Source organism: Megascapheus bottae, chromosome 7 (genome assembly GCF_031878675.1).
Source record: "Megascapheus bottae isolate mThoBot1 chromosome 7, mThoBot2.hap1, whole genome shotgun sequence".
Lineage (NCBI taxonomy): Eukaryota > Metazoa > Chordata > Mammalia > Rodentia > Geomyidae > Megascapheus > Megascapheus bottae.
Window position 1 is genome coordinate 32522099 of NC_143515.1, and position 27066 is coordinate 32549164.

The 27066-nt window shown below is 41.6% G+C and overlaps 1 protein-coding gene, 1 long non-coding RNA gene and 1 pseudogene across 2 annotated transcripts in view; 1 reads left to right on the top strand and 2 right to left on the bottom strand.

The window, feature by feature from the left end:
* LOC150060537 (uncharacterized) overlaps positions 1–27066 on the top strand; it is a 491819-nt gene that overhangs the window by 418811 nt on the left and 45942 nt on the right. The gene's annotated exons all lie outside the window — the stretch shown is intronic.
* Positions 344–15815, bottom strand: LOC150060555 (uncharacterized protein C2orf78-like). The gene is given in 5 exon segments (XM_090336256.1): positions 344–1678; positions 3478–4214; positions 9278–9331; positions 9334–9360; positions 15755–15815. Coding segments are annotated over 5 exon segments (2214 nt in total).
* On the bottom strand, positions 17543–26540 carry LOC150060556 (uncharacterized protein C2orf78 pseudogene; annotated as a pseudogene).

Consider the following 27066-nt stretch of genomic DNA (forward strand, 5'->3'; position numbering starts at 1 on the left):
ATGCACAATTCAAGTGCAACTTTTCTCCACCCTCAATCCAATTTCTTCTTTCAAGTTTAACTTTTGAGTCCAAACTCTATCCAAAATGAAGCCAAACTTTGCAATATCATAAAACTCAAATGGGTTCTTTATTAGTCATATATTAAATTTCATTACATTTAATCGTTCAGGTTTATTAAGTTTTGGATATATTGTAGTAATATTATTCTACCAACATCTATGCATTTATATCAATATACTATATGCCTATATAAATGTTCATATTTATCTTTGTATATATATATACATATATATTTTTATATATATATGGGAAAACATGTGGTACCCACAATCGCAGCAACTCTTACACTGTGTAGCCATAGTAGTGAGACACTTCCATATCTCTTTGCCTCTGAACAAAAAACTGCAGTTTCCCCAAAGCAGTGTATTGGGCAGCATTCTCACGCTCTTGCTGGGCCCGCCTTTTCATGGCTTCACGCTCTGGCCTTTGCTCCTTGGTGATGGGATTTGATACTACAGGGCCAGGAATATCGGGTTTCCTCCATGGAATTGGTTGGCGGCTGAAATCTTGGAGTAGGTACTGGTTATGAGGCTTAGGCGGTGAACGGAACTCGTTCCCAGCAGTGGAAACAGGCTTGTGCTGGACAGAAGCGCTGGATGAGGTTGAGTGGGGTTCAGGCCTAGCAACAGCAGACTGAGATACACTAGGCTGGGGAGCATTGGCCGATCCCTGTGTGTATGTATTGGTTACACTTGGCTGAGATGCTTTGGTGGAACCTCTGAGACTCGTGTTGGCAGAAGCTGGTTGAGACAGGCTGACTGCGGTAGGTTGAGCCGTGGTAGGATGAGGCCGTGCAGGGTATGGTACAGTGGGCCTCCTGGAGGCCAGAGACTGTGGCCTGTGAGGAACGGGTCGAGCCTGAGGCTTCTCTGGGGTTAGAAAAGGCAAAGGAACCAACTTGACCTTGCCAGGGGGAGGCAGCTCATCCTGGGATGGGGATGGACACTGGCTTTCACTCCTATCCCTCTTCTTGACTTGAATGTTTCTAGGGCCTTTACCCTCATGTGGAATATCCAGCCATGATTTCATGGCAGAGTCTCGTGTGCCGCTTGCAGTTTTCTTCTCATTCTTCTTTCCTAGGGCATGAAAAACCTGCACTGACTCCCACATCTGCACGCCTAGGTTGGTTCGAGGTCTTTTGAAGGTCTCTTGGCTAAGCTCAGGGTGGCTTCTCTTGTGCTTCATCTTGGGAATGCTTGCCTTCTCTTCTGCTTTCAGTTTGTTCCCTGACTGCTTGGTTTCTTCACATTTCTTGGGATTGCTTCCCCTGATCCTTTTGGGCTCATTCTGCCCATGGCTCTTTGTTTTGCTCACCCTGCTGGATGCAGGCTTTGGGGTCTGGGCTGTGTTCAGGGAAGCCTTGTCACTGGCTGGGGTGCTACACTCAGTTTCCTCTTCCTTCAGCAGGCCCTGTGGCTGCAGCTGCTGGCCTTTGGCCTCGGGAGTTCCATCCACACTTTCCAAGGTGTCGTGCTTGTTCTTGGACACTTGATCAGTGGAATACTTGGTGACCACAGAGTTTTCCTGCAGCAGAATCTCATTGATGGTGTCTGTATCTTTGATGTGGGTTATAGTAGAAATATTGGATTGCTGAAAATCTGTGAAGGAGGTGAAAATCTGGTTAAAATGAATGTCTTGACCATCACAGTGATATCTTTTAGCTACCCACTGTCACATTCCATTCCATTTGTCTCAAGACTCAGAGTATCCAAATTGGCCTTGTTCCATGTAGACTTCTGTCTTGGCCCTAAGGTTAATGTCGACCTGCAGCTGCTAAATGTCAGGTGGAGCATCCTGACTTTCTGTTAGTTTCTCAAAGGCAACCAGAGGCTTTCAAACCTTGCTTTCAATTTCATCCTAACGCGTATTCTCTGTGTCTGGATTTGCTGGAGGCAAGACCAAGGTACTAGGAATGTTTACTACTGGATTGATATTGGAATGTCTCCAAAGTCAGGTGACACATGTTTCTCTCAAGGACTTCAACATTTATGCTTGTAGGACTTGGGTTGTCTGCAGTTTGTGACTGGCAAAATTTATGATTCTAGAAAGTTGTGATTCTAGAAAAGTGTATGCATTGCCAGGGAAGTTTCTACTGATGTAAAGAAATCACAGCAGAAATCAGTCCCTGGTAAGTAACATGCTCCATTTATGCACCAATGATTTAAGGGCATTGTCATCACTGAGCAAGGTGTTTCTAGCAGCTAGTTTTAAGCACCATGGACAGGATCGTGAGTTGGAAGATCGTGATAGCTACTCTATGTAAAACTTGTGCTAATTCATTTTCATTATTTCTTTTCCCTTTTCCTCTATAGAATTGTTGTCAGTGAAATAAAAATGAAAGAAGTTTTAAAAGTAGGAAATGATTTGGACATCATGTATGGGTCAGAAGTAAAGTAGTTCCTTACTGTGTTCTTGACTCTGGGTTCAAACAACAAAAAACCCAGCTTTATAAAGTGTCATCTATTTATATAGTTGTCGATTATTGCCAGTGTCCTGTAAGTAAAATAGGTGTTGATTCTCACCCTGATCTGAGAGAACGGCAAGTGAGGGGCAGTCAGGGAGGGGAGGACAGGTTTAGCATGTTTTGAGTGCATTTCTGAGAGTTGAGTGTGTGTGCATGTGCATGTGTGTGTGAGGGAGAGACGGGGAGAATAGAGAGCTAGAGAATGTGATCATGCACTGGATGCTTCTGGGACTTGAACTCAGCCTTTTTTCTTTTGCTGCTTGACTTTTTCTTAGGCCTGATGTATTCTCGCTTTTTTTAGGCATCTATTGTCTGCATTTGGGAACTGACAATGAGATGTTGAAAACACTTTGCAGGCTGACTTTGAAATTTGTTCCTCAGCTCTCAGGCTCCTGATTAGCTAGGCCACAGGCATGATTCAGTGGTGCTCAGCTCCAGGGTGGAATTCCTGCCCATGAAATATGCAAAATATATATTCTCACCTGCTTCCTTTGGGCAGGTTCTCTGCACACAGTAAAGCAAGTTTATCTGCTATTATCAAAACTAATGTTTGACATATTTTCCAATGAAAGCAAAGAACTCGAACAAGAAGGGGATTAATTAGGGAGAATGGATTGTGAGGACAATGTAGACCATGGCCTCACTGAGTGTGCTTTGGGTGGCATCTAAGAGCAGCACAGCCATATTTCCTCACTTATGTATTTACTTAATTATCCAGTGCAATTAGTGGCAGCACTGAGGTTTGAAGCAGTCAGTGCTCCACCACTGGAGCCATACCCTTGGCCCTCTGCCTCATGGCAGAAATTGGAGGTCTCCTTGTGAGTGTGGTGGGTGAGACTGAGGATTTAGACTATATTTGTGGAGTAGTGGAGACTCTATGCAGATGCAGGTCAGCCCCTCGTTTTTGTGCTGCTAATCCTGTTCCTTTCTGTTGTCTGTGCTTACCTTGAACATTGGTTTCTGGGTGGTGTTGAGCAGACACAGAGTAGTAGATTCCAGAAGTGGAGACTGGTGGTGGGACATTTGCGGGCTGAACCTCTTGGAGCATCATCACGATTTCTGGCTGAGGAGCAAAGACCCTGCTCCCTGTATAGGACACAGAGCCATATGATTGCAGGCAGGGACCAGGTTCTCCAGATAATAGAGGGCCCACTGTGCTTTGGTTATAGTAGTAAATTTGGTTGTTTCGTTGGCAGGGAAGTAACAAGCTACTACTCTCTTGTTGTGGAATGTGAGATAACGTCCCCTGAACCAGGCTGGCAGACAGCGATGGATACAGAGGGACTATGGCATTTGCATCCGCATATCGAGATGTCATAGTCATTGAAGGGACTGCTGTGCCCTGGTCAATGAGAGTCAATGTGAAGTCTCCCAGTGCAGAGGACTTTTTATTGTGTCCTGTGTACTCCCATTCAAAAGCACTGGCACAGGAGGAGGCTGCAGTGGAGATGTGGCTCTGGCCAGTAACCCCTGACAGCATGGGTGTGCTGGAATGTTGGCAAAGACCCGTGAGTGGCTGCAAAGAGGTGCCAGAGGTTGATGGCAGTGGCCATGCTGAAGTGAAGGCTGGGGTGGAGACTGTGGAGATGTTGCAGCTGTTGCCTGTTAGAGAAGTGGCATCGTTCTCCACAGGAAGAGGAAGCTGTAGTGAGTTTGCAGCTCCAAGTAAAGATGGATGCTGGAAATTGTCTGCAAGAAGCAAGGGGTGGTTAAAAAATGGATAAGGTTGCCCAACTCTCACTGTTTTGGAGGAACAGCATATTGGAAGCTGGCTGTGACTGACTGGGAATGCTCTCATTCCAATAGCCACCCACATTCTTCTGATGAACTTGGCAAAGAGGTTCAACAGGAGACACCAAGTGGTTCCTGTGCTGTTTCCTAGGCAGAAGCAGGCTTCTCCTTCTTGTCCTGACTTTCCCTGAGTCACTCCTAACTGTGTCCTAGCATGTGAGCCTTTTGAATCTCAGGTATCCTCAGTGTACTTGTTAGATCACCCATTCAAGAGCAGGAAACCTAGGGGCAGAGGCCAGCCTGATTGGCTCAAATACTTCTTTTGAATTACTATGAGCACCGTGTTCCAAAGGGTGAGCAGGTGAAGAATGCCCAGAAATCAGGAGAACTTGAACTTCCTATAAGCCAGTGGATGTTGGTCTTGAGAAAATAGTTTGCATTTTTCTTGTTATTGTGTAACCTTATAGAAATCTCTGGCCATTTTTAGTGCTTACTTAAAACACAGACCAGAAGATAAGTAAAGAATACAATGACCACCTCAGAGTTCCCAATATACTTTTTGTAGGAAACCTGAAACCCTCTGCTGGGTTGGGTGGCTCACTCCGGTAATCCTAGCTACTCAGGAGGCTGAGATCTGAGGATTAGGGTTCAAAATCAGCTGGAGCACAAAAAGACCTGAGACTCTTATTTCCAATTAAGCTCCAGAAAACGGGAACTGGGACTTGGCTCTAGGGTAGGATGGTAGCTCTGAGCTGAAGAGCTGAGGGATTCTCCCAGGCCCTTGTCAAAACCCATGACCCACACAAAAGAAGAAAAGGAAGGGGCCAGGAGTTTGGCCTAGTGGTTGAAGTGCTTGCCTAGCATGCATGAAGACCCGGGTTCGATTCCTTGGTACCACATACACAGAAAAAAGCTAGAAGTGGTGTTGAGGCTCAAGTGGTAGAGCTCTAGCCTTGAGAAAGTCCAAGGACAGTGCTCAGGCCCTGAGCTCAAGCCCAGGACTGGCAAAAAAAAAAGAAGACTGAGACGTTCTGAACTTCAAGTCACTCATCAATGATATATTATACATGCTGAAAACAATGATATCAGTAATAATATTGAATAATGAATGTAAGTGACATATTATACATGACTGATATGGAACAAAATAGAAAGACATTAAAGCTAATTTGGATGTATGTCAAATATTCATTATAGTACACTTACCAATAAATAAAGTGATCTTATTACATATGCAATGTTGTGAAAACAAACATTTTCTCATCTATTTCAGACAAAAACCATCACAGGATTAGAAAGTGGTTTTGAATTATATGTGTGTGTGTGTGTGCGCGTGTGTGTGTGTGTGTGCGTGTGCATGTGTGTGTGTGTGTGTGTGTGCGCGTTTTGTATTCTGGGAGTTGAACTGAAGTTGGTATAGGTGTAATGTGTGTGGAAGCAGAAAAATGCATTAAATGTAAATATTCAAGCAGTCACGCTTTGTTTTTGCTAGTCCTGTTCTTGAGCTCAGGGCCTGAGCACTGTCCTTGGACTTTCTCAAGGCCAGAGCTCTACTACTAGAGCCTCAGCACCACTTCTAGCTTTTTTCTATGTGTGTGATACCAAGGAATTGATCCTGCATCTTCATGCATGCTAGGCAAGCACTCTACCACTAGGCCAAACTCCCAGCCCCCATGCTGTTTTTAAATACAGATTTTATTCTTATACTTCTGCATGTGAAATGTTTGAAATTATACTTTCAAGATAAAATTCTGGAAAGGACTATTTTGGACAATAGGGCCTAATATGTTTATGTAACTGTTGTATCATGTTTACAAGGTGAAAGTTTTCAGAGCTCAGAGGCTCAGAATTTCTATTTTCTGGTCTTTCTCAGCTTGTGGAAGCTGTTGAATTTCCTTAGCGAAAGCTTTCTTTCTCCACTTAAAGGCATACCCCTCCAATCTGTTCTTATATCGCTCATCTCTCATTCTTCTCCCTGGATTGACAATAGTGAATCTTCCTTTTCATGAACATGGATAACTCTTCATTTATTCGACTGCTCCTTTGATTTTCTCACCAAAGCTTGGTAATTTTCAGCATGTACATCTTACACCTATCTTTTGTAATTATTCTAAGTATCTCATAATTTTGGTAGTATAAATGGCACTCTCAATTCAATTTCCATTTGCTTATTGAGAATGATTAATCATTGTCTTCTGACCCTATATCCTGGACGTTAGGTAACTTGTTTTTTTTTTTTACATCATCCCTCTTGCCATATACATGGTCATAATTGACATAGATCAATATTTTTGAATGTGCAGGAGACCTAGTATCCCTAGCACATGGGATAGTGTGGTTAGACAATCACTTTTTTTTTTTGCCTGTCCTGGGCTTGAGCTCAGGGCCTCGGCACTGTCCTTGGACTTTCTCAAGGCTAGAGCTCTACCACTTGAGCCTCAGGACCACTTCTGACTTTGTTGTTTTTTTTTCCAATGTATGTGGTACCAAAGAATTGAACCTGGCTTTTTCGTGCATGCGAGGCAAACACTCTACCAGTAGGCCAAACTCCTAGTCCCAGACAATCACTTTTGTCAGGACATTAATACCAGATTGGACAATATAGCACAAATGTAGAAAAGAAAAAATCAGAACAAAGAAAGACAAACCAAAATGATTTCTCTAAATATCATACCTCAATGTAAAGATATTAATTGTTCTAGCTGGGTATTTAAATCAACTTAGTATAAATAGCAGCATCAAAAAATCTTTAAAAACCGTTTGAAATGGGAATTAATGCACCATCTATCTGGCAAATATCATGTAACCCTTATATAACAGTAAAAATATATATATATATATATAAACGTTTGAAAACCAATCTGAGAAAAATATTGATACAAATGTAAAATAAACACTTAGAATTCTATCATTATCATCATTATTTACAGCTTTTAGTTGAAACCTGCTTCTGATACAAATTAGAATACTTTATTAAAAAATGCATGTTCAGCTCTCATGATTCAAGGCTGTAATCCTAACTACTGGAGCTTGAGGTTTGAAAATTATTATTTCAAGCCAGTCCTTCCCATAAAGTCTGTAGGACTCTTATTAACGGTTAAATATCAAAACCTGGAATTGGAGACCTGATGAGTTGTAGAGCTCTACCTATAAGCTAAAAAGCTCAGAGACAGTGTCAAGCTTGGAGTTTAAATCTTGGTATAAATACAAGCACACACACACACACACACACACACACACACACACACACACACACACACTTCCATGAAGTCTAAATATAAGAATGAAAAGTAATGTTGAAATATATTACAGAACCTTCTGTGTAATCCCTCTCAAGAAATATTCCTTAAAATAATTTGGAATACATATCTAAAATGTTTACATTGCAAACTGTCAAGGCTCAGTAGCTCCCTTCTCTAATCCTATTTGGGAAACAGTCTGCTGGACAGTGGTTTGAGATCCATCTAGGCTGGTTACTGAACACCTCATCTCAATCAAATAAGCCCTCTGTTAGTAGATCATGACTGTGGCCCAAGGTACAAGAGAGTCCTTCCTAGGTGGTAGGATCATGGTTCAAGGTTTGCCTGACCTAAAATTTCATATCTTCAAAAAAAACCTAGCTAAAACAAAGAAAGCTAAAGGAGTGGCTGGCACCTGTGCCGGCCCTAAGTTAGTCAGGTTGACAAAAGGCTCGTTCAAAGCATCATCTGTATTCACAGTCAACTAGAAAAAAAAAAACACATAACAAACCTAAAGCAGGAACCAGCTAAAAGTGACATCTCAGAAACTGCTTTTAATGATTCTCTGTTTTAACCTTAGTTGGCTTTTGGTCCATCAATGTGGCTAACACTAACTTCATTTTGCCTGGCTCTGGTTAGATTGCCCTCGGTTTTCTGTGTGTGGATTTAAAAATGTTTGATCCTCTTCAACATTCTATTGAAACCACCGCTGTTTTCTTGAGAATGTCTCCATGCTCTTCATGTCTTTGGCTCTGTCTTATTTCTCATCACCTTCTTCATCTTTTCTTCACCTCTAGTTCCTGGTGAACCTTTCCTTCTAGATCATCTGCCTCGTTCTAGTCCCGTCATCCCCTCTCTCTTCCTGTTTTTCTCTTTACCTTGTCTGAGCAGAAATATGGAAACACACACTATGCTTAAATTTACTACATTTGATATAAACGTAACTATATAGACATCAAAACCTATGACTCTAGAGACATAATGTTTTATTTCATAAATTAATATGTTTCTATGACATACAATCCCTTAGCCTAGTTTTGATTAAGTTCTAAATACTAAGTCCCAGTGATTGTAAATAGAGATTCCCTCCTGGAACACTTGTTGGTTAAACTTGTCATTTAAAATATGATGTAAAAATCAATGTTAATAAATTCTCCAATTAAAAAATTTTTACTACATTTGAAATACCAAAGTGGAACTAATTTTTAGAGGATACTGTTACAAATGAAGTATCTTGGTATAGGGATTTCAACACGACTAGGTTTCCTTCTCCATTAGTTTGTTTAAAATTGACTCTCTGAAGAAATCTGTAGCTTCATTCTCCATTCATAAATGTCATTAAAAATACAGTGCTGGAGGCCCGGGAGTTTGGCCTAATAGTAGAGTGCTTGCCTAGCATGCATGAAGACCTGGGATCGATTCCTCGGTACCCCACATACATAGCAAAAATCTGGAAGTGGTGCTGAGGCTCAAGTGGTAGACTGCTAGCCTTGAGAAAGTCCAAGGACAGTGCTCAAGCCCTGAGCTCAAGCCCAAGACGGGCAAAAAAAATACAGTGCTGGAAAACAAAGCTATCACAAGATAAACAATTCATTTTCTTCATGTTGCAGACAAAGCAACAGATTTTTGTCACAAAGTAAATCATGTGGCTAAGTCATATATACCTAGTAAACATCACAGCCCAACATTTCTAATTCAATACTTGAAGCTGTTTTGATTCTACTATTAAATTTAGGGAGCAGGGGAGTCTAATGAAAACTCTAAATCCCTTTTTCTTCTTACCTGACATACTGAGACAATGGGTAATATCAACTGGAGAAACAAGGGATGAAGAATGACACTAGAGGATGTGTGCGTAGCTGAAGCTAAAGAGCAAGAGTGTGTCCAGTACGGAGCTCACTGGACACTGGTCACTAGCGATGATCCAAATATACGCCTGGACGATGCCATGGAAACCCCAAGATTCTACCAAGTAGTGATAGGTTCAGTGGGAGAATGATGTCATTACTCAGGCAGTTGAAAGGCCTGGAGTAGCCAATCACAAGATCAGAATCTGAACCAGAAGCTGGGTTTGGGTAGAGAATGGCAGGAGAGCTCTAGTAGCTCTTTAATGCTTGATCTTTGGTGACTTGAGGTCCTGCAAGACAGACAGGAAATCCCCTTTCGTCTACGTTCTTATATTGAGGACATCACCTCAGTGTTTCTCACCAATGTTCATTAATAGTTATTTTTAATTTGCTTATTTTGCTTTCTATATTATCTGATAATTACATATTGCATATATAGTTCACATGTTTGAGGGATAAGGAAAGGGACTTTGAGATTGAAAACTTCATTGTTCTGAAACCGTTTAGTTGAGCCATTTGAATTTTCAAATAGTAGAAGCAGAATGAAAGAGCTTTTTACCTAGTTGAAGAGTAGTGTTGATGATACCTTGTAGAGGATGATGTCATCTAAGGCACTTGCTTTCTAGTTTCTTGCCCCTGAAATCCTTATTCTGGGTTGTTCTAGCCATGTTGGACTTGGATCCCTCTTTATATTTCTCTTGTTCACTTAGGAACTGGTTCTTGGAAAACCTATTAGGTTTTGCATTCTTTTTTATTTCATTTTAAAACTTAATTTACTTTATTCTTATTGTAGTGGTGGTATACAGAGGTATTGCAATTGCACAAGTCAGGTAATAAGTATATTTCCATTTATACAGTATCTTCCGTTCCCTCATGCTCTCCCAGTCCCTCTTGACTCTATCCACAAGTTATGTAGCTCACTTTCGTTGGTGTCCAGTGGGCTCCACTGCTGTTTTTGTCATTTTACCCTTGAGTTCTGTACACCTCCCAAACCCTTCTGAAGAGGTATACTTGAATACACCATACATAAGGTAAAGAAGACAGATCATCAAAAATTAAAAACTAAACAAAAGAAAGGGGGAAAAAGGATGTTTCTTCCCTCCACCTTTTGGAGTTCATTTCTGAATTTTATATGAATAAAAAGAGGCACATGGGCTTTGCATTTTTGTTTCTCTCCTAATGGTGCCCTCTTTTGTTCTCAATGTTTGTGATTATCTAGAATCCTTTCTAATTTATATCCCAATGCATTTTAGATCTCATTCTTGCACATCCAAAAGAACATGCACGATTTGTGTCTCTGAGTTTGGCTTAGCTCACCTAACATGATTTGTTCTAGTTCTATTTCCTTGCAGATGATATTACTTTATTCTTCCTAATGGCTGTGTAAAATTCCATTGTGTATAGGTACCACATAGTTTGGATCCACTCATCTATTGTGGGGCATCTGAGTTGCTCTATATCTTGCCTATTATGAATAGCGAAGCAATAAAAACGGTCTGTGTTTAGTTTTTTTGAGGAACCTCATACTGCTGTTCAGAGAGGTTGTACTCCTTTACATTCCCACCAATATGTAGAAGAGTTACTTTCCCCCCAAGATTTCCAACAATATTTGCAGTTCAAATTCACAATGTTGGACAATCTGACAGGGGTGAGATGGAACTTCAGAGTTGTTTTAATTTGCGTTTCCTTTATGGCCAGGGTTGATGAGCATTTCCTCAAGTGTATCTTTGCCATTCTCACCTCTTCTGAGAAATCTCTACTTAGCTCCCTTGCCCATTAAGTGATTGCTTTATAAGGTTTGGTAGGGGTTGGTTTCTTAAGCTCTTTGCGTATATTGGATATGAGGACTTTGATATATGGCTTGAAAAGGAAGATCTTTTCCCAGCAATCCTTTTTTTTTTTTGCCAGTTCTTTCGCTTGAACTCAGGGTCTGGGCACCATCCATGGGCTTCTTTTGCTTAAAGCTAGCACTCTATCACTTGAGCCACAGCACCCCTTTTGGCTATTTCTGTTTATATGGTACTGAGGAATCCAACTCAGGGTTTCATGCATGTGTGGCAAGCACTGTACCACTAAGCCACATTCCAGTCTACTTGTAGTTTTTGAATGGCTGATTGGAGATAAGAATCTCACAAGGACTTTTTTTTTTGGCCAGTCCTGGGGCTTGAAGTCAGGGCCTGAGCTTTCTCAAGGCTAGAGCTCTACCACTTGAGCCACAGCACCAGTTCTGTCTTTTCTACATATGTGGTACCGAGGAATCAAACCCAGGTCTTCGTGCATGCTAGGCAAGCACTCTACCATAGGCCAAACTCCAGGCCCCACCCAGCAATTCTTTTTTTTAATTTTTTATTGTAATTAATAAAAATTTTACATGATATTTGCCAGATAGAAGGTGCATTAATTCACATACATTGATACCCTTTCACATGTCTTGGTACCCATTACCCTCCTCCCCACCCCCCACCCGTGTGGTTTCCCCCCCCACCAATTCTTTTATAGTTTATTTTTTTTTCTGGATTCTGTGCCTTGAGCTTTTTTGATCAAGGCTGTGCTCTATTGCTTAAGCCATAGTACCACTTCTGGCTCGTGGCTTAACTGTACATAAGAGTCTTGTCACAGACTTTCTTAACTGGGATGGCTTTGAACTGTGGTCTTCCTGAGTAGCTATGATTACAGGCATGAGCCCCTAGTACACCACGAGTTGTGCATTCTCATACTCATAGATGTCAACTCCTAGAGATACAGGTCTCTTTTTTGCATAGCCCTGATACTTTGAAAAGTAGTCTCTGCCCATTAGAAGCAAATACTAAAGAAATGGAATACACAGAGGAAGGCAGACTTCTGTCTGACTTAAAAGGCTTTTATTGTAAAGATGATATACATAGGGGGTACAGTTACTTAAGTCAGGTAACGAGTACATTTCCTTTTGAACAATGTTACCGCCTCCCTCATTCTCCCCCGGGTTTGCCTTCTCCCCACTTGAAGTTATATCGTTCATTTCCAACATAGTGTCTAGTCCGTGTCACTGCTAAATTGGCTTACCCTTTATCTCACCATTTCTGTGCTTCTTCCAGTGATAGCCAGACCAGTCCCCACAATTTGTGTCAGAAGAAAAGGAATGAATATGGAGTCCAAGATAAAAAGGATGTCATTCTAGTTGAAATTAACTGGTTTTACTTAACATGAAACTATCAAGCATATTCTGGAGCAAGGCTCCTATTGCAAACTCTACATAGTAATCTATTGGTTTGTGTACTTATAGTTGCTGAGAAACATTGCACAGAAAACCAACTAGCGTTACCTTTCTACAATTGTGATGATTATTTCTATGTCAAGATGACTTTACTCCTGCCTAGGTAAATCAGTACTGTCCATGGTAATAACTGGCTCAACCTCATGAGGCTTGCCCTCACGAGCCTACATCTCCAGCCCAGCTTCTGTGATATTCCCCAAGTCTCTGCATGTTTTCTGTATTGGGTAGACAGCATATGAGTAGGCCATCTGTTCAGATTGTTAGCAGAGTCCACAGCTACTGTAGAGGCATATACACAAGACACATTTATTATAGAAACAATCTTTGTTTTCATTCTTGTGTATATTTTTATTCTCTTTAAATAGTTGTACAAAGGCAGTATCAACCATCCATTTCCCATCAAGAGCTCCAGAAATCAAACCAATGGCTTAGTGATTGTCTGTTTTAAGAAGATGGAGTCATAGGATGTTCATTTGGGATGTTCATGTGCGACATGATGTGTGGGACATCACAGACCAGCATTCCACATTTTGTCTTGAAAGTAGCGAAAGAGCCAGGTGCTGGTGGCTCATGTCTGTAATCCTAGCTACTGAAGAGGCTGAGATCAGAGGATCACAGTTTCAAAGAAGCCTGGGTACCGTAGTCGAGGAGACTGTTATCTCCAATTCAACACCAGAAAACTGGAATGGCACTGTGGCTCAGAGACAATGCCCAAGGCCTGAGTTCAAACCCCTCGATCAAAAAAAAAAATCAAATAGCAAATTCCCATTGGGTATGATCCAACTAAGGCTGTGCTGTATTGATGAAATCTACTCTCTTAGATACTATAGTTACAATACCTGGTCATGTGAGACATTCCACCAATGCTGGTTTAAAGGATGGGGGATCCATGAGTGATGGTATTTATTTATTTATTTATTTATGAGCCAGTCCTGTAGACTGAGCTCAGGGCCTTAGCACTGTCTTTGGGCTTTCTCAAGGCTGAAGCTCTAGCACTTGAGCCACAGCACCACTTCTCCCGTTTTCTATGTATGTGGTACCAAGATATCAAACCCGGGTCTTTGTGCTTGCTAGGGAAGCACTCTACTGCTAGGGCAAACTCCAGACCTGGTCCATGAGCATTTTTGTTCATGATCAGACCTCTACTGAAACTGCAACTCTCATTTGTGATTAACTAGAGATAAGAGCCCAAGGGGCTTTCATGCCCAAGCTGATTTCCAACCCCAATCCTCTGATCTCAGCTTCCTGACTTGCAAGAGTTAGAAGCAGAAATCTTTTCATTTGGTTGGCGGGAAAGATTTGTTAATAATTTAATGTGAAGTATAAATGTGCTCAATTGTAAGTTGCAAACCAATATGATATTAGGGATTTCTTTTCACTTTCATGTTTATTGAAGTTTTAGAATCAGGGAAGTTTTTCATAATTGTCAATGTTTGTTGTAACATTGCCACCTTGACAATGTCAAAGGTACTGATCAGTTTCTTTTGTGCCGTTATATATACATTTGTTCATTTCTTTTCATCTCTCTTTTTTTTTCTTTGCCAGTCCTCGACTTGATTTCAGGGCCTGAGCACTGTCCTTGGACTTTCTCAAGGCTAGAGCTCTACCACTTGAGCCTCAGCACCACTTCCACCTTTTTTCATGTATGTGGTACCGAGGAATCGAACCTGGGTCTTTGTGCATGCTGGGCAAGCACTCTACCACTAGGCCAAACTCCTGGTCCTCTTTTCATCTCTTTTTTTTGAAATTTAAACATTTTTACTGTTAGGGTGATTTACAGAGGGGTTACAATCAGATAAATCAGTTAATGAGTACATTGCCTTTTAAACAGGATTATCTGCTCCCTCATTATCTCCCAGTTTTTCCCCTTTCCTCTTCCCTGCCCCTGCCAGGTTATATAGTTCATTTCCAACAGTGGCTAGTGAGTCTCACTGCTGATGGTTTAGCCTTTGTCCCTTTGCTTTCCCTTCTCCTCCCCAAATCAAATGAACGTATATAAAGACAAAGGGTACATACATTTAAAAAATAGTGACAAAAGAGAATATACCAAGGAGAAAAAAGAAAGAAAAAAAGAAAGAATTGCAAACAGTACAATAAAAAATCTCTTGATTCCATTTCTTAGAGTTCATTTTGATCCTAGAGAACGTTCTATGATCATACGTACATAGCTATTGAGCCCTTGTGATCCTCTCCTAAGAACAGCTTCCGGTCCATTATATGATGAGTTGTCTCTGTCCCAGTGTAGCCAGGTGGCCTGTGGGCTCCATCCCTAATGTTTACGTTCCTCCTAGAGGTACTTGGATAGCTCCAGGGCTCAGATATGACCACCACTGCAGCCACTGCTGTTGTGACTGCTGGCACAATCACTGTATGTGGATACCGAATTCTGTCTTCTTATGCAAGCAGTTTATAATTTTCTTCTTTGGTATAAATCTCTGTATAAACAATAGCTACGTTGGAGTGACTGTCTAGATGTGAAAAGCTTGATGGGACCCTCAAGTTCTGCTTCCTCAGGGGACTTAGTTGGGTCAGTTATCCATCTGCCATCTTCTCCAAAATTCAACGTTTTAAAATCAATTTATTCAATTGTAACGTCTTTGTGAAAATGACTAGTAGGAAAAATGATACACATTCAGGTGTGTAAAAGTAGGGAGGTACTGGTGAACCATTCTAATAATCCTCAGGAAGCTGGGACCCGAGGATAATGGTAGAAGTAGATATGGATCAAGTGACTGTGCATTGGCCTCAAGTATGAGTAAAAAACAATGCAATATAGACTACATTTGGTTTCATTCTGAAAATGTACTATTGTGCCTCTGACTAGTGTACGTCTAAATGGTGTGATGAATTATATTTCAGGAAAGTTTTTTGTTTTATTGTGTGGGTCCTGTGGTTTGAACTCAGGGTCTGAGCACTCCCTCTGAGCTTTTTTGGCTTAAAGCCAGGTCTCAACCATATCAGCCAGAGCTCTTCTTTTGGCTTTTTGATGGTAAATTAGAAATAAGTGTCACACAAAATTATGTCACAGGAATGATCATTCCTGCATAGGCTGTCTTTGAAGAGCAATCCTCAGTCCGCAGCCTCTGCGCTAGCTAGGAATACAGGCACGAGCCAAGGGCTCAAGAAATGGTTTTCAGCAAAATTTAGTAAGCTTCCTACAATGATCCTCCACCCTGTGTCCTTCTACTCGGTTCTCCTTTCCTGTCCTCTCAGTCGCCATCGCCCACTCCCCATCCAGCTGTGCCTCTTGTGGCCTCTGAAGTGGAACACAGGGCCCTGCAGCTTGACTGCAGTGACTCATTGCTGTGCCTGTGCAAATGCCTGTCTCCCTGGGGTTCTCCTGGAATAGACACTAGGAGCAGATTTTGCTTGTGCTGGTCCTTTGCGGCGAGTGGTGTGGGAACCAGCAAGGCAAGAAGGAGCAGTACAGGACACATTTAGTGTTTTGTCTACTTCACATATTTGATCTTGTCCACCCAGTAACTCCAGATCCTCAGGTGGGAAATTTAGGTTGGAAATCTAGGTGCACTTGCATTCTCTGAGGAATTCAGACACTCAGGCCTCCATTGGAGGCCTCGACCTTTGAATTTAATGTGATCCCAGGCCACAGCTGAACCTCACAAATCAAGTGGACCAGTGATACTAGCCCTGTGTGTTTAGTGATTAATTGAAGTATTATAGCACATCTTGCTGCCCTGAATAATTAAATGGGTACTGAATAAATAAATAAATGATCCTAAATGATGAGGCCTTTCTCAGGGTGGACTTTATGCTACTTTGCTTCACTGGCTAGGCCCCAGGATAGCCTTTGTCCCCAGGATAACCATGAGCTCTTGGCTCTAATGTGGTAGATTTCTCTCATATCATGCATTTGCCTTTTCTTCTTCTCATCTTAGATAACTGCATCGTGTGTGTGTGTGTGTGTGTGTGTGTGTGTGTGTGTGTGTGTGTGTGCCAATACTGGGGGTAGAATTGAGGGCCAGTGTGTTTCACTTATCTTTTTCACTCAGTGCTACTGTAAACTTCCCTTTCCACTCTATGCTGCTCAAATTACAATGAGCTTATGACTTATTTGTCTGCCATTGCTGCCTTAGAGTCTCAGTATTCATCTCTCAGTCTCTTGATTGGCTAGGATTGCAAGGAAGAGCCATGACCACCTGGCTTCAAAGTGTGTGGGTCCCCTGCTTCACCTGCCCCTTAAAGCTCAACATTTTTCACAGTACCCTAGAGCCTTTTACTGTACTTTTTCTTGCCACTCCTAGAGCTTGATCTCAGCACCTGATCACTGCCCTTGGGCTTCTTTTGCTCAAGGCTAGCATTCTAACAGTTGAGCCACTGGGTGATTCCTGGCTTTTTCAGTGTATGTGGTAACAAGGAATTGAACTCAGGGCTTCATGCATGCTAGGCAAGCACTCTACCACTTGCTCATGCTCCAGGCGCTGTTTTCTCCCATTTTTGAAAAGTATTTTCTAAGTAGTATTTAGAACCCAACCTTAGAAATTAAGTCTTATAACACGGCTCCATGATTCTTCTAAAAGACAAAATGACCTTTCCTTTTTTCTTCCTACTCTTGGACTCTGTTGGTTCTGATGTCTTTAATCCTCCCATGCACAATTCAAGTGCAACTTTTCTCCACCCTCAATCCAATTTCTTCTTTCAAGTTTAACTTTTGAGTCCAAACTCTATCCAAAATGAAGCCAAACTTTGCAATATCATAAAACTCAAATGGGTTCTTTATTAGTCATATATTAAATTTCATTACATTTAATCGTTCAGGTTTATTAAGTTTTGGATATATTGTAGTAATATTATTCTACCAACATCTATGCATTTATATCAATATACTATATGCCTATATAAATGTTCATATTTATCTTTGTATATATATACATATATATTTTTATATATATATGGGAAAACATGTGGTACCCACAATCGCAGCAACTCTTACACTGTGTAGCCATAGTAGTGAGACACTTCCATATCTCTTTGCCTCTGAACAAAAAACTGCAGTTTCCCCAAAGCAGTGTATTGGGCAGCATTCTCACGCTCTTGCTGGGCCCGCCTTTTCATGGCTTCACGCTCTGGCCTTTGCTCCTTGGTGATGGGATTTGATACTACAGGGCCAGGAATATCGGGTTTCCTCCATGGAATTGGTTGGCGGCTGAAATCTTGGAGTAGGTACTGGTTATGAGGCTTAGGCGGTGAACGGAACTCGTTCCCAGCAGTGGAAACAGGCTTGTGTTGGACAGAAGCGCTGGATGAGGTTGAGTGGGGTTCAGGCCTAGCAACAGCAGACTGAGATACACTAGGCTGGGGAGCATTGGCCGATCCCTGTGTGTATGTATTGGTTACACTTGGCTGAGATGCTTTGGTGGAACCTCTGAGACTCGTGTTGGCAGAAGCTGGTTGAGACAGGCTGACTGCGGTAGGTTGAGCCGTGGTAGGATGAGGCCGTGCAGGGTATGGTACAGTGGGCCTCCTGGAGGCCAGAGACTGTGGCCTGTGAGGAACGGGTCGAGCCTGAGGCTTCTCTGGGGTTAGAAAAGGCAAAGGAACCAACTTGACCTTGCCAGGGGGAGGCAGCTCATCCTGGGATGGGGATGGACACTGGCTTTCACTCCTATCCCTCTTCTTGACTTGAATGTTTCTAGGGCCTTTACCCTCATGTGGAATATCCAGCCATGATTTCATGGCAGAGTCTCGTGTGCCGCTTGCAGTTTTCTTCTCATTCTTCTTTCCTAGGGCATGAAAAACCTGCACTGACTCCCACATCTGCACGCCTAGGTTGGTTCGAGGTCTTTTGAAGGTCTCTTGGCTAAGCTCAGGGTGGCTTCTCTTGTGCTTCATCTTGGGAATGCTTGCCTTCTCTTCTGCTTTCAGTTTGTTCCCTGACTGCTTGGTTTCTTCACATTTCTTGGGATTGCTTCCCCTGATCCTTTTGGGCTCATTCTGCCCATGGCTCTTTGTTTTGCTCACCCTGCTGGATGCAGGCTTTGGGGTCTGGGCTGTGTTCAGGGAAGCCTTGTCACTGGCTGGGGTGCTACACTCAGTTTCCTCTTCCTTCAGCAGGCCCTGTGGCTGCAGCTGCTGGCCTTTGGCCTCGGGAGTTCCATCCACACTTTCCAAGGTGTCGTGCTTGTTCTTGGACACTTGATCAGTGGAATACTTGGTGACCACAGAGTTTTCCTGCAGCAGAATCTCATTGATGGTGTCTGTATCTTTGATGTGGGTTATAGTAGAAATATTGGATTGCTGAAAATCTGTGAAGGAGGTGAAAATCTGGTTAAAATGAATGTCTTGACCATCACAGTGATATCTTTTAGCTACCCACTGTCACATTCCATTCCATTTGTCTCAAGACTCAGAGTATCCAAATTGGCCCTGTTCCATGTAGACTTCTGTCTTGGCCCTAAGGTTAATGTCGACCTGCAGCTGCTAAATGTCAGGTGGAGCATCCTGACTTTCTGTTAGTTTCTCAAAGGCAACCAGAGGCTTTCAAACCTTGCTTTCAATTTCATCCTAACGCGTATTCTCTGTGTCTGGATTTGCTGGAGGCAAGACCAAGGTACTAGGAATGTTTACTACTGGATTGATATTGGAATGTCTCCAAAGTCAGGTGACACATGTTTCTCTCAAGGACTTCAACATTTATGCTTGTAGGACTTGGGTTGTCTGCAGTTTGTGACTGGCAAAATTTATGATTCTAGAAAGTTGTGATTCTAGAAAAGTGTATGCATTGCCAGGGAAGTTTCTACTGATGTAAAGAAATCACAGCAGAAATCAGTCCCTGGTAAGTAACATGCTCCATTTATGCACCAATGATTTAAGGGCATTGTCATCACTGAGCAAGGTGTTTCTAGCAGCTAGTTTTAAGCACCATGGACAGGATCGTGAGTTGGAAGATCGTGATAGCTACTCTATGTAAAACTTGTGCTAATTCATTTTCATTATTTCTTTTCCCTTTTCCTCTATAGAATTGTTGTCAGTGAAATAAAAATGAAAGAAGTTTTAAAAGTAGGAAATGATTTGGACATCATGTATGGGTCAGAAGTAAAGTAGTTCCTTACTGTGTTCTTGACTCTGGGTTCAAACAACAAAAAACCCAGCTTTATAAAGTGTCATCTATTTATATAGTTGTCGATTATTGCCAGTGTCCTGTAAGTAAAATAGGTGTTGATTCTCACCCTGATCTGAGAGAACGGCAAGTGAGGGGCAGTCAGGGAGGGGAGGACAGGTTTAGCATGTTTTGAGTGCATTTCTGAGAGTTGAGTGTGTGTGCATGTGCATGTGTGTGTGAGGGAGAGACGGGGAGAATAGAGAGCTAGAGAATGTGATCATGCACTGGATGCTTCTGGGACTTGAACTCAGCCTTTTTTCTTTTGCTGCTTGACTTTTTCTTAGGCCTGATGTATTCTCGCTTTTTTTAGGCATCTATTGTCTGCATTTGGGAACTGACAATGAGATGTTGAAAACACTTTGCAGGCTGACTTTGAAATTTGTTCCTCAGCTCTCAGGCTCCTGATTAGCTAGGCCACAGGCATGATTCAGTGGTGCTCAGCTCCAGGGTGGAATTCCTGCCCATGAAATATGCAAAATATATATTCTCACCTGCTTCCTTTGGGCAGGTTCTCTGCACACAGTAAAGCAAGTTTATCTGCTATTATCAAAACTAATGTTTGACATATTTTCCAATGAAAGCAAAGAACTCGAACAAGAAGGGGATTAATTAGGGAGAATGGATTGTGAGGACAATGTAGACCATGGCCTCACTGAGTGTGCTTTGGGTGGCATCTAAGAGCAGCACAGCCATATTTCCTCACTTATGTATTTACTTAATTATCCAGTGCAATTAGTGGCAGCACTGAGGTTTGAAGCAGTCAGTGCTCCACCACTGGAGCCATACCCTTGGCCCTCTGCCTCATGGCAGAAATTGGAGGTCTCCTTGTGAGTGTGGTGGGTGAGACTGAGGATTTAGACTATATTTGTGGAGTAGTGGAGACTCTATGCAGATGCAGGTCAGCCCCTCCTTTTTGTGCTGCTAATCCTGTTCCTTTCTGTTGTCTGTGCTTACCTTGAACATTGGTTTCTGGGTGGTGTTGAGCAGACACAGAGTAGTAGATTCCAGAAGTGGAGACTGGTGGTGGGACATTTGCGGGCTGAACCTCTTGGAGCATCATCACGATTTCTGGCTGAGGAGCAAAGACCCTGCTCCCTGTATAGGACACAGAGCCATATGATTGCAGGCAGGGACCAGGTTCTCCAGATAATAGAGGGCCCACTGTGCTTTGGTTATAGTAGTAAATTTGGTTGTTTCGTTGGCAGGGAAGTAACAAGCTACTACTCTCTTGTTGTGGAATGTGAGATAACGTCCCCTGAACCAGGCTGGCAGACAGCGATGGATACAGAGGGACTATGGCATTTGCATCCGCATATCGAGATGTCATAGTCATTGAAGGGACTGCTGTGCCCTGGTCAATGAGAGTCACTGTGAAGTCTCCCAGTGCAGAGGACTTCTTTTTATTGTGTCCTGTGTACTCCCATTCAAAAGCACTGGCACAGGAGGAGGCTGCAGTGGAGACGTGGCTCTGGCCAGTAACCCCTGACAGCATGGGTGTGCTGGAATGTTGGCAAAGACCCGTGAGTGGCTGCAAAGAGGTGCCAGAGGTTGATGGCAGTGGCCATGCTGAAGTGAAGGCTGGGGTGGAGACTGTGGAGATGTTGCAGCTGTTGCCTGTTAGAGAAGTGGCATCGTTCTCCACAGGAAGAGGAAGCTGTAGTGAGTTTGCAGCTCCAAGTAAAGATGGATGCTGGAAATTGTCTGCAAGAAGCAAGGGGTGGTTAAAAAATGGATAAGGTTGCCCAACTCTCACTGTTTTGGAGGAACAGCATATTGGAAGCTGGCTGTGACTGACTGGGAATGCTCTCATTCCAATAGCCACCCACATTCTTCTGATGAACTTGGCAAAGAGGTTCAACAGGAGACATCAAGTGGTTCCTGTGCTGTTTCCTAGGCAGAAGCAGGCTTCTCCTTCTTGTCCTGACTTTCCCTGAGTCACTCCTAACTGTGTCCTAGCATGTGAGCCTTTTGAATCTCAGGTATCCTCAGTGTACTTGTTAGATCACCCATTCAAGAGCAGGAAACCTAGGGGCAGAGGCCAGCCTGATTGGCTCAAATACTTCTTTTGAATTACTATGAGCACCGTGTTCCAAAGGGTGAGCAGGTGAAGAATGCCCAGAAATCAGGAGAACTTGAACTTCCTATAAGCCAGTGGATGTTGGTCTTGAGAAAATAGTTTGCATTTTTCTTGTTATTGTGTAACCTTATAGAAATCTCTGGCCATTTTTAGTGCTTACTTAAAACACAGACCAGAAGATAAGTAAAGAATACAATGACCACCTCAGAGTTCCCAATATACTTTTTGTAGGAAACCTGAAACCCTCTGCTGGGTTGGGTGGCTCACTCCGGTAATCCTAGCTACTCAGGAGGCTGAGATCTGAGGATTAGGGTTCAAAATCAGCTGGAGCACAAAAAGACCTGAGACTCTTATTTCCAATTAAGCTCCAGAAAACGGGAACTGGGACTTGGCTCTAGGGTAGGATGGTAGCTCTGAGCTGAAGAGCTGAGGGATTCTCCCAGGCCCTTGTCAAAACCCATGACCCACACAAAAGAAGAAAAGGAAGGGGCCAGGAGTTTGGCCTAGTGGTTGAAGTGCTTGCCTAGCATGCATGAAGACCCGGGTTCGATTCCTTGGTACCACATACACAGAAAAAAGCTAGAAGTGGTGTTGAGGCTCAAGTGGTAGAGCTCTAGCCTTGAGAAAGTCCAAGGACAGTGCTCAGGCCCTGAGCTCAAGCCCAGGACTGGCAAAAAAAAAAGAAGACTGAGACGTTCTGAACTTCAAGTCACTCATCAATGATATATTATACATGCTGAAAACAATGATATCAGTAATAATATTGAATAATGAATGTAAGTGACATTTATACATGACTGATATGGAACAAAATAGAAAGACATTAAAGCTAATTTGGATGTATGTCAAATATTCATTATAGTATACTTACCAATAAATAAAGTGATCTTATTACATATGCAATGTTGTGAAAACAAACATTTTCTCATCTATTTCAGACAAAAACCATCACAGGATTAGAAAGTGGTTTTGAATTATATGTGTGTGTGTGTGTGCGCGTGTGTGTGTGTGTGTGCGTGTGCATGTGTGTGTGTGTGTGTGCGCGTTTTGTATTCTGGGAGTTGAACTGAAGTTGGTATAGGTGTAATGTGTGTGGAAGCAGAAAAATGCATTAAATGTAAATATTCAAGCAGTCATGCTTTGTTTTTGCTAGTCCTGTTCTTGAGCTCAGGGCCTGAGCAATGTCCTTGGACTTTCTCAAGGCCCGAGCTCTACTACTAGAGCCTCAGCACCACTTCTAGCTTTTTTCTATGTGTGTGATACCAAGGAATTGATCCTGCATCTTCATGCATGCTAGGCAAGCACTCTACCACTAGGCCAAACTCCCAGCCCCCATGCTGTTTTTAAATACAGATTTTATTCTTATACTTCTGCATGTGAAATGTTTGAAATTATACTTTCAAGATAAAATTCTGGAAAGGACTATTTTGGACAATAGGGCCTAATATGTGCTATGTAACTGTTGTATCATGTTTACAAGGTGAAAGTTTTCAGAGCTCAGAGGCTCAGAATTTCTATTTTCTGGTCTTTCTCAGCTTGTGGAAGCTGTTGAATTTCCTTAGCGAAAGCTTTCTTTCTCCACTTAAAGGCATACCACTCCAATCTGTTCTTATATCGCTCATCTCTCATTCTTCTCCCTGGATTGACAATAGTGAATCTTCCTTTTCATGAACATGGATAACTCTTCATTTATTCGACTGCTCCTTTGATTTTCTCACCAAAGCTTGGTAATTTTCAGCATGTACATCTTACACCTATCTTTTGTAATTATTCTAAGTATCTCATAATTTTGGTAGTATAAATGGCACTCTCAATTCAATTTCCAGTTGCTTATTGAGAATGATTAATCATTGTCTTCTGACCCTATATCCTGGACGTTAGGTAACTTGTTTTTTTTTTACATCATCCCTCATGCCATATACATGGTCATAATTGACATAGATCAATATTTTTGAATGTGCAGGAGACCTAGTATCCCTAGCACATGGGATAGTGTGGTTAGACAATCACTTTTTTTTTTTTTTGCCTGTCCTGGGCTTGAGCTCAGGGCCTCGGCACTGTCCTTGGACTTTCTCAAGGTTATAGCTCTACCACTTGAGCCTCAGGACCACTTCTGACTTTGTTGTTTTTTTTCCAATGTATGTGGTACCAAAGAATCGAACCTGGCTTTTTCGTGCATGCGAGGCAAACACTCTACCAGTAGGCCAAACTCCTAGTCCCAGACAATCACTTTTGTCAGGACATTAATACCAGATTGGACAATATAGCACAAATGTAGAAAAGAAAAAATCAGAACAAAGAAAGACAAACCAAAATGATTTCTCTAAATATCATACCTCAATGTAAAGATATTAATTGTTCTAGCTGGGTATTTAAATCAATTTAGTATAAATAGCAGCATCAAAAAATCTTTAAAAACCGTTTGAAATGGGAATTAATGCACCATCTATCTGGCAAATATCATGTAACCCTTATATAACAGTAAAAATATATATATATATATAAACGTTTGAAAACCAATCTGAGAAAAATATTGATACAAATGTAAAATAAACACTTAGAATTCTATCATTATCATCATTATTTACAGCTTTTAGTTGAAACCTGCTTCTGATACAAATTAGAATACTTTATTAAAAAATGCATGTTCAGCTCTCATGACTCAAGGCTGTAATCCTAACTACTGGAGCTTGAGGTTTGAAAATTATTATTTCAAGCCAGTCCTTCCCGTAAAGTCTGTAGGACTCTTATTAACGGTTAAATATCAAAACCTGGAATTGGAGACCTGATGAGTTGTAGAGCTCTACCTATAAGCTAAAAAGCTCAGAGACAGTGTCAAGCTTGGAGTTTAAATCTTGGTATTCATACAAACACACACACACACACACACACACACACACACACTTCCATGAAGTCTAAATATAAGAATGAAAAGTAATGTTGAAATATATTACAGAACCTTCTGTGTAATCCCTTTCAAGAAATATTCCTTAAAATAATTTGGAATACATATCTAAAATGTTTACATTGCAAACTGTCAAGGCTCAGTAGCTCCCTTCTCTAATCCTATTTGGGAAACAGTCTGCTGGACAGTGGTTTGAGATCCATCTAGGCTGGTTACTGAACACCTCATCTCAATCAAATAAGCCCTCTGTTAGTAGATCATGACTGTGGCCCAAGGTACAAGAGAGTCCTTCCTAGGTGGTAGGATCATGGTTCAAGGTTTGCCTGACCTAAAATTTCATATCTTCAAAAAAAACCTAGCTAAAACAAAGAAAGCTAAAGGAGTGGCTGGCACCTGTGCCGGCCCTAAGTTAGTCAGGTTGACAAAAGGCTCGTTCAAAGCATCATCTGTATTCACAGTCAACTAGAAAAAAAAAAAAACACATAACAAACCTAAAGCAGGAACCAGCTAAAAGTGACATCTCAGAAACTGCTTTTAATGATTCTCTGTTTTAACCTTAGTTGGCTTTTGGTCCATCAATGTGGCTAACACTAACTTCATTTTGCCTGGCTCTGGTTAGATTGCCCTCGGTTTTCTGTGTGTGGATTTAAAAATGTTTGATCCTCTTCAACATTCTATTGAAACCACCGCTGTTTTCTTGAGAATGTCTCCATGCTCTTCATGTCTTTGGCTCTGTCTTATTTCTCATCACCTTCTTCATCTTTTCTTCACCTCTAGTTCCTGGTGAACCTTTCCTTCTAGATCATCTGCCTCGTTCTAGTCCCGTCATCCCCTCTCTCTTCCTGTTTTTCTCTTTACCTTGTCTGAGCAGAAATATGGAAACACACACTATGCTTAAATTTACTACATTTGATATAAACGTAACTATATAGACATCAAAACCTATGACTCTAGAGACATAATGTTTTATTTCATAAATTAATATGTTTCTATGACATACAATCCCTTAGCCTAGTTTTGATTAAGTTCTAAATACTAAGTCCCAGTGATTGTAAATAGAGATTCCCTCCTGGAACACTTGTTGGTTAAACTTGTCATTTAAAATATGATGTAAAAATCAATGTTAATAAATTCTCCAATTAAAAAATTTTTACTACATTTGAAATACCAAAGTGGAACTAATTTTTAGAGGATACTGTTACAAATGAAGTATCTTGGTATAGGGATTTCAACAGGACTAGGTTTCCTTCTCCATTAGTTTGTTTAAAATTGACTCTCTGAAGAAATCTGTAGCTTCATTCTCCATTCATAAATGTCATTAAAAATACAGTGCTGGAGGCCCGGGAGTTTGGCCTAATAGTAGAGTGCTTGCCTAGCATGCATGAAGACCTGGGATCGATTCCTCGGTACCCCACATACATAGCAAAAATCTGGAAGTGGTGCTGAGGCTCAAGTGGTAGACTGCTAGCCTTGAGAAAGTCCAAGGACAGTGCTCAAGCCCTGAGCTCAAGCCCAAGACGGGCAAAAAAAATACAGTGCTGGAAAACAAAGCTATCACAAGATAAACAATTCATTTTCTTCATGTTGCAGACAAAGCAACAGATTTTTGTCACAAAGTAAATCATGTGGCTAAGTCATATATACCTAGTAAACATCACAGCCCAACATTTCTAATTCAATACTTGAAGCTGTTTTGATTCTACTATTAAATTTAGGGAGCAGGGGAGTCTAATGAAAACTCTAAATCCCTTTTTCTTCTTACCTGACATACTGAGACAATGGGTAATATCAACTGGAGAAACAAGGGATGAAGAATGACACTAGAGGATGTGTGCGTAGCTGAAGCTAAAGAGCAAGAGTGTGTCCAGTACGGAGCTCACTGGACACTGGTCACTAGCGATGATCCAAATATACGCCTGGACGATGCCATGGAAACCCCAAGATTCTACCAAGTAGTGATAGGTTCAGTGGGAGAATGATGTCATTACTCAGGCAGTTGAAAGGCCTGGAGTAGCCAATCACAAGATCAGAATCTGAACCAGAAGCTGGGTTTGGGTAGAGAATGGCAGGAGAGCTCTAGTAGCTCTTTAATGCTTGATCTTTGGTGACTTGAGGTCCTGCAAGACAGACAGGAAATCCCCTTTCGTCTACGTTCTTATATTGAGGACATCACCTCAGTGTTTCTCACCAATGTTCATTAATAGTTATTTTTAATTTGCTTATTTTGCTTTCTATATTATCTGATAATTACATATTGCATATATAGTTCACATGTTTGAGGGATAAGGAAAGGGACTTTGAGATTGAAAACTTCATTGTTCTGAAACCGTTTAGTTGAGCCATTTGAATTTTCAAATAGTAGAAGCAGA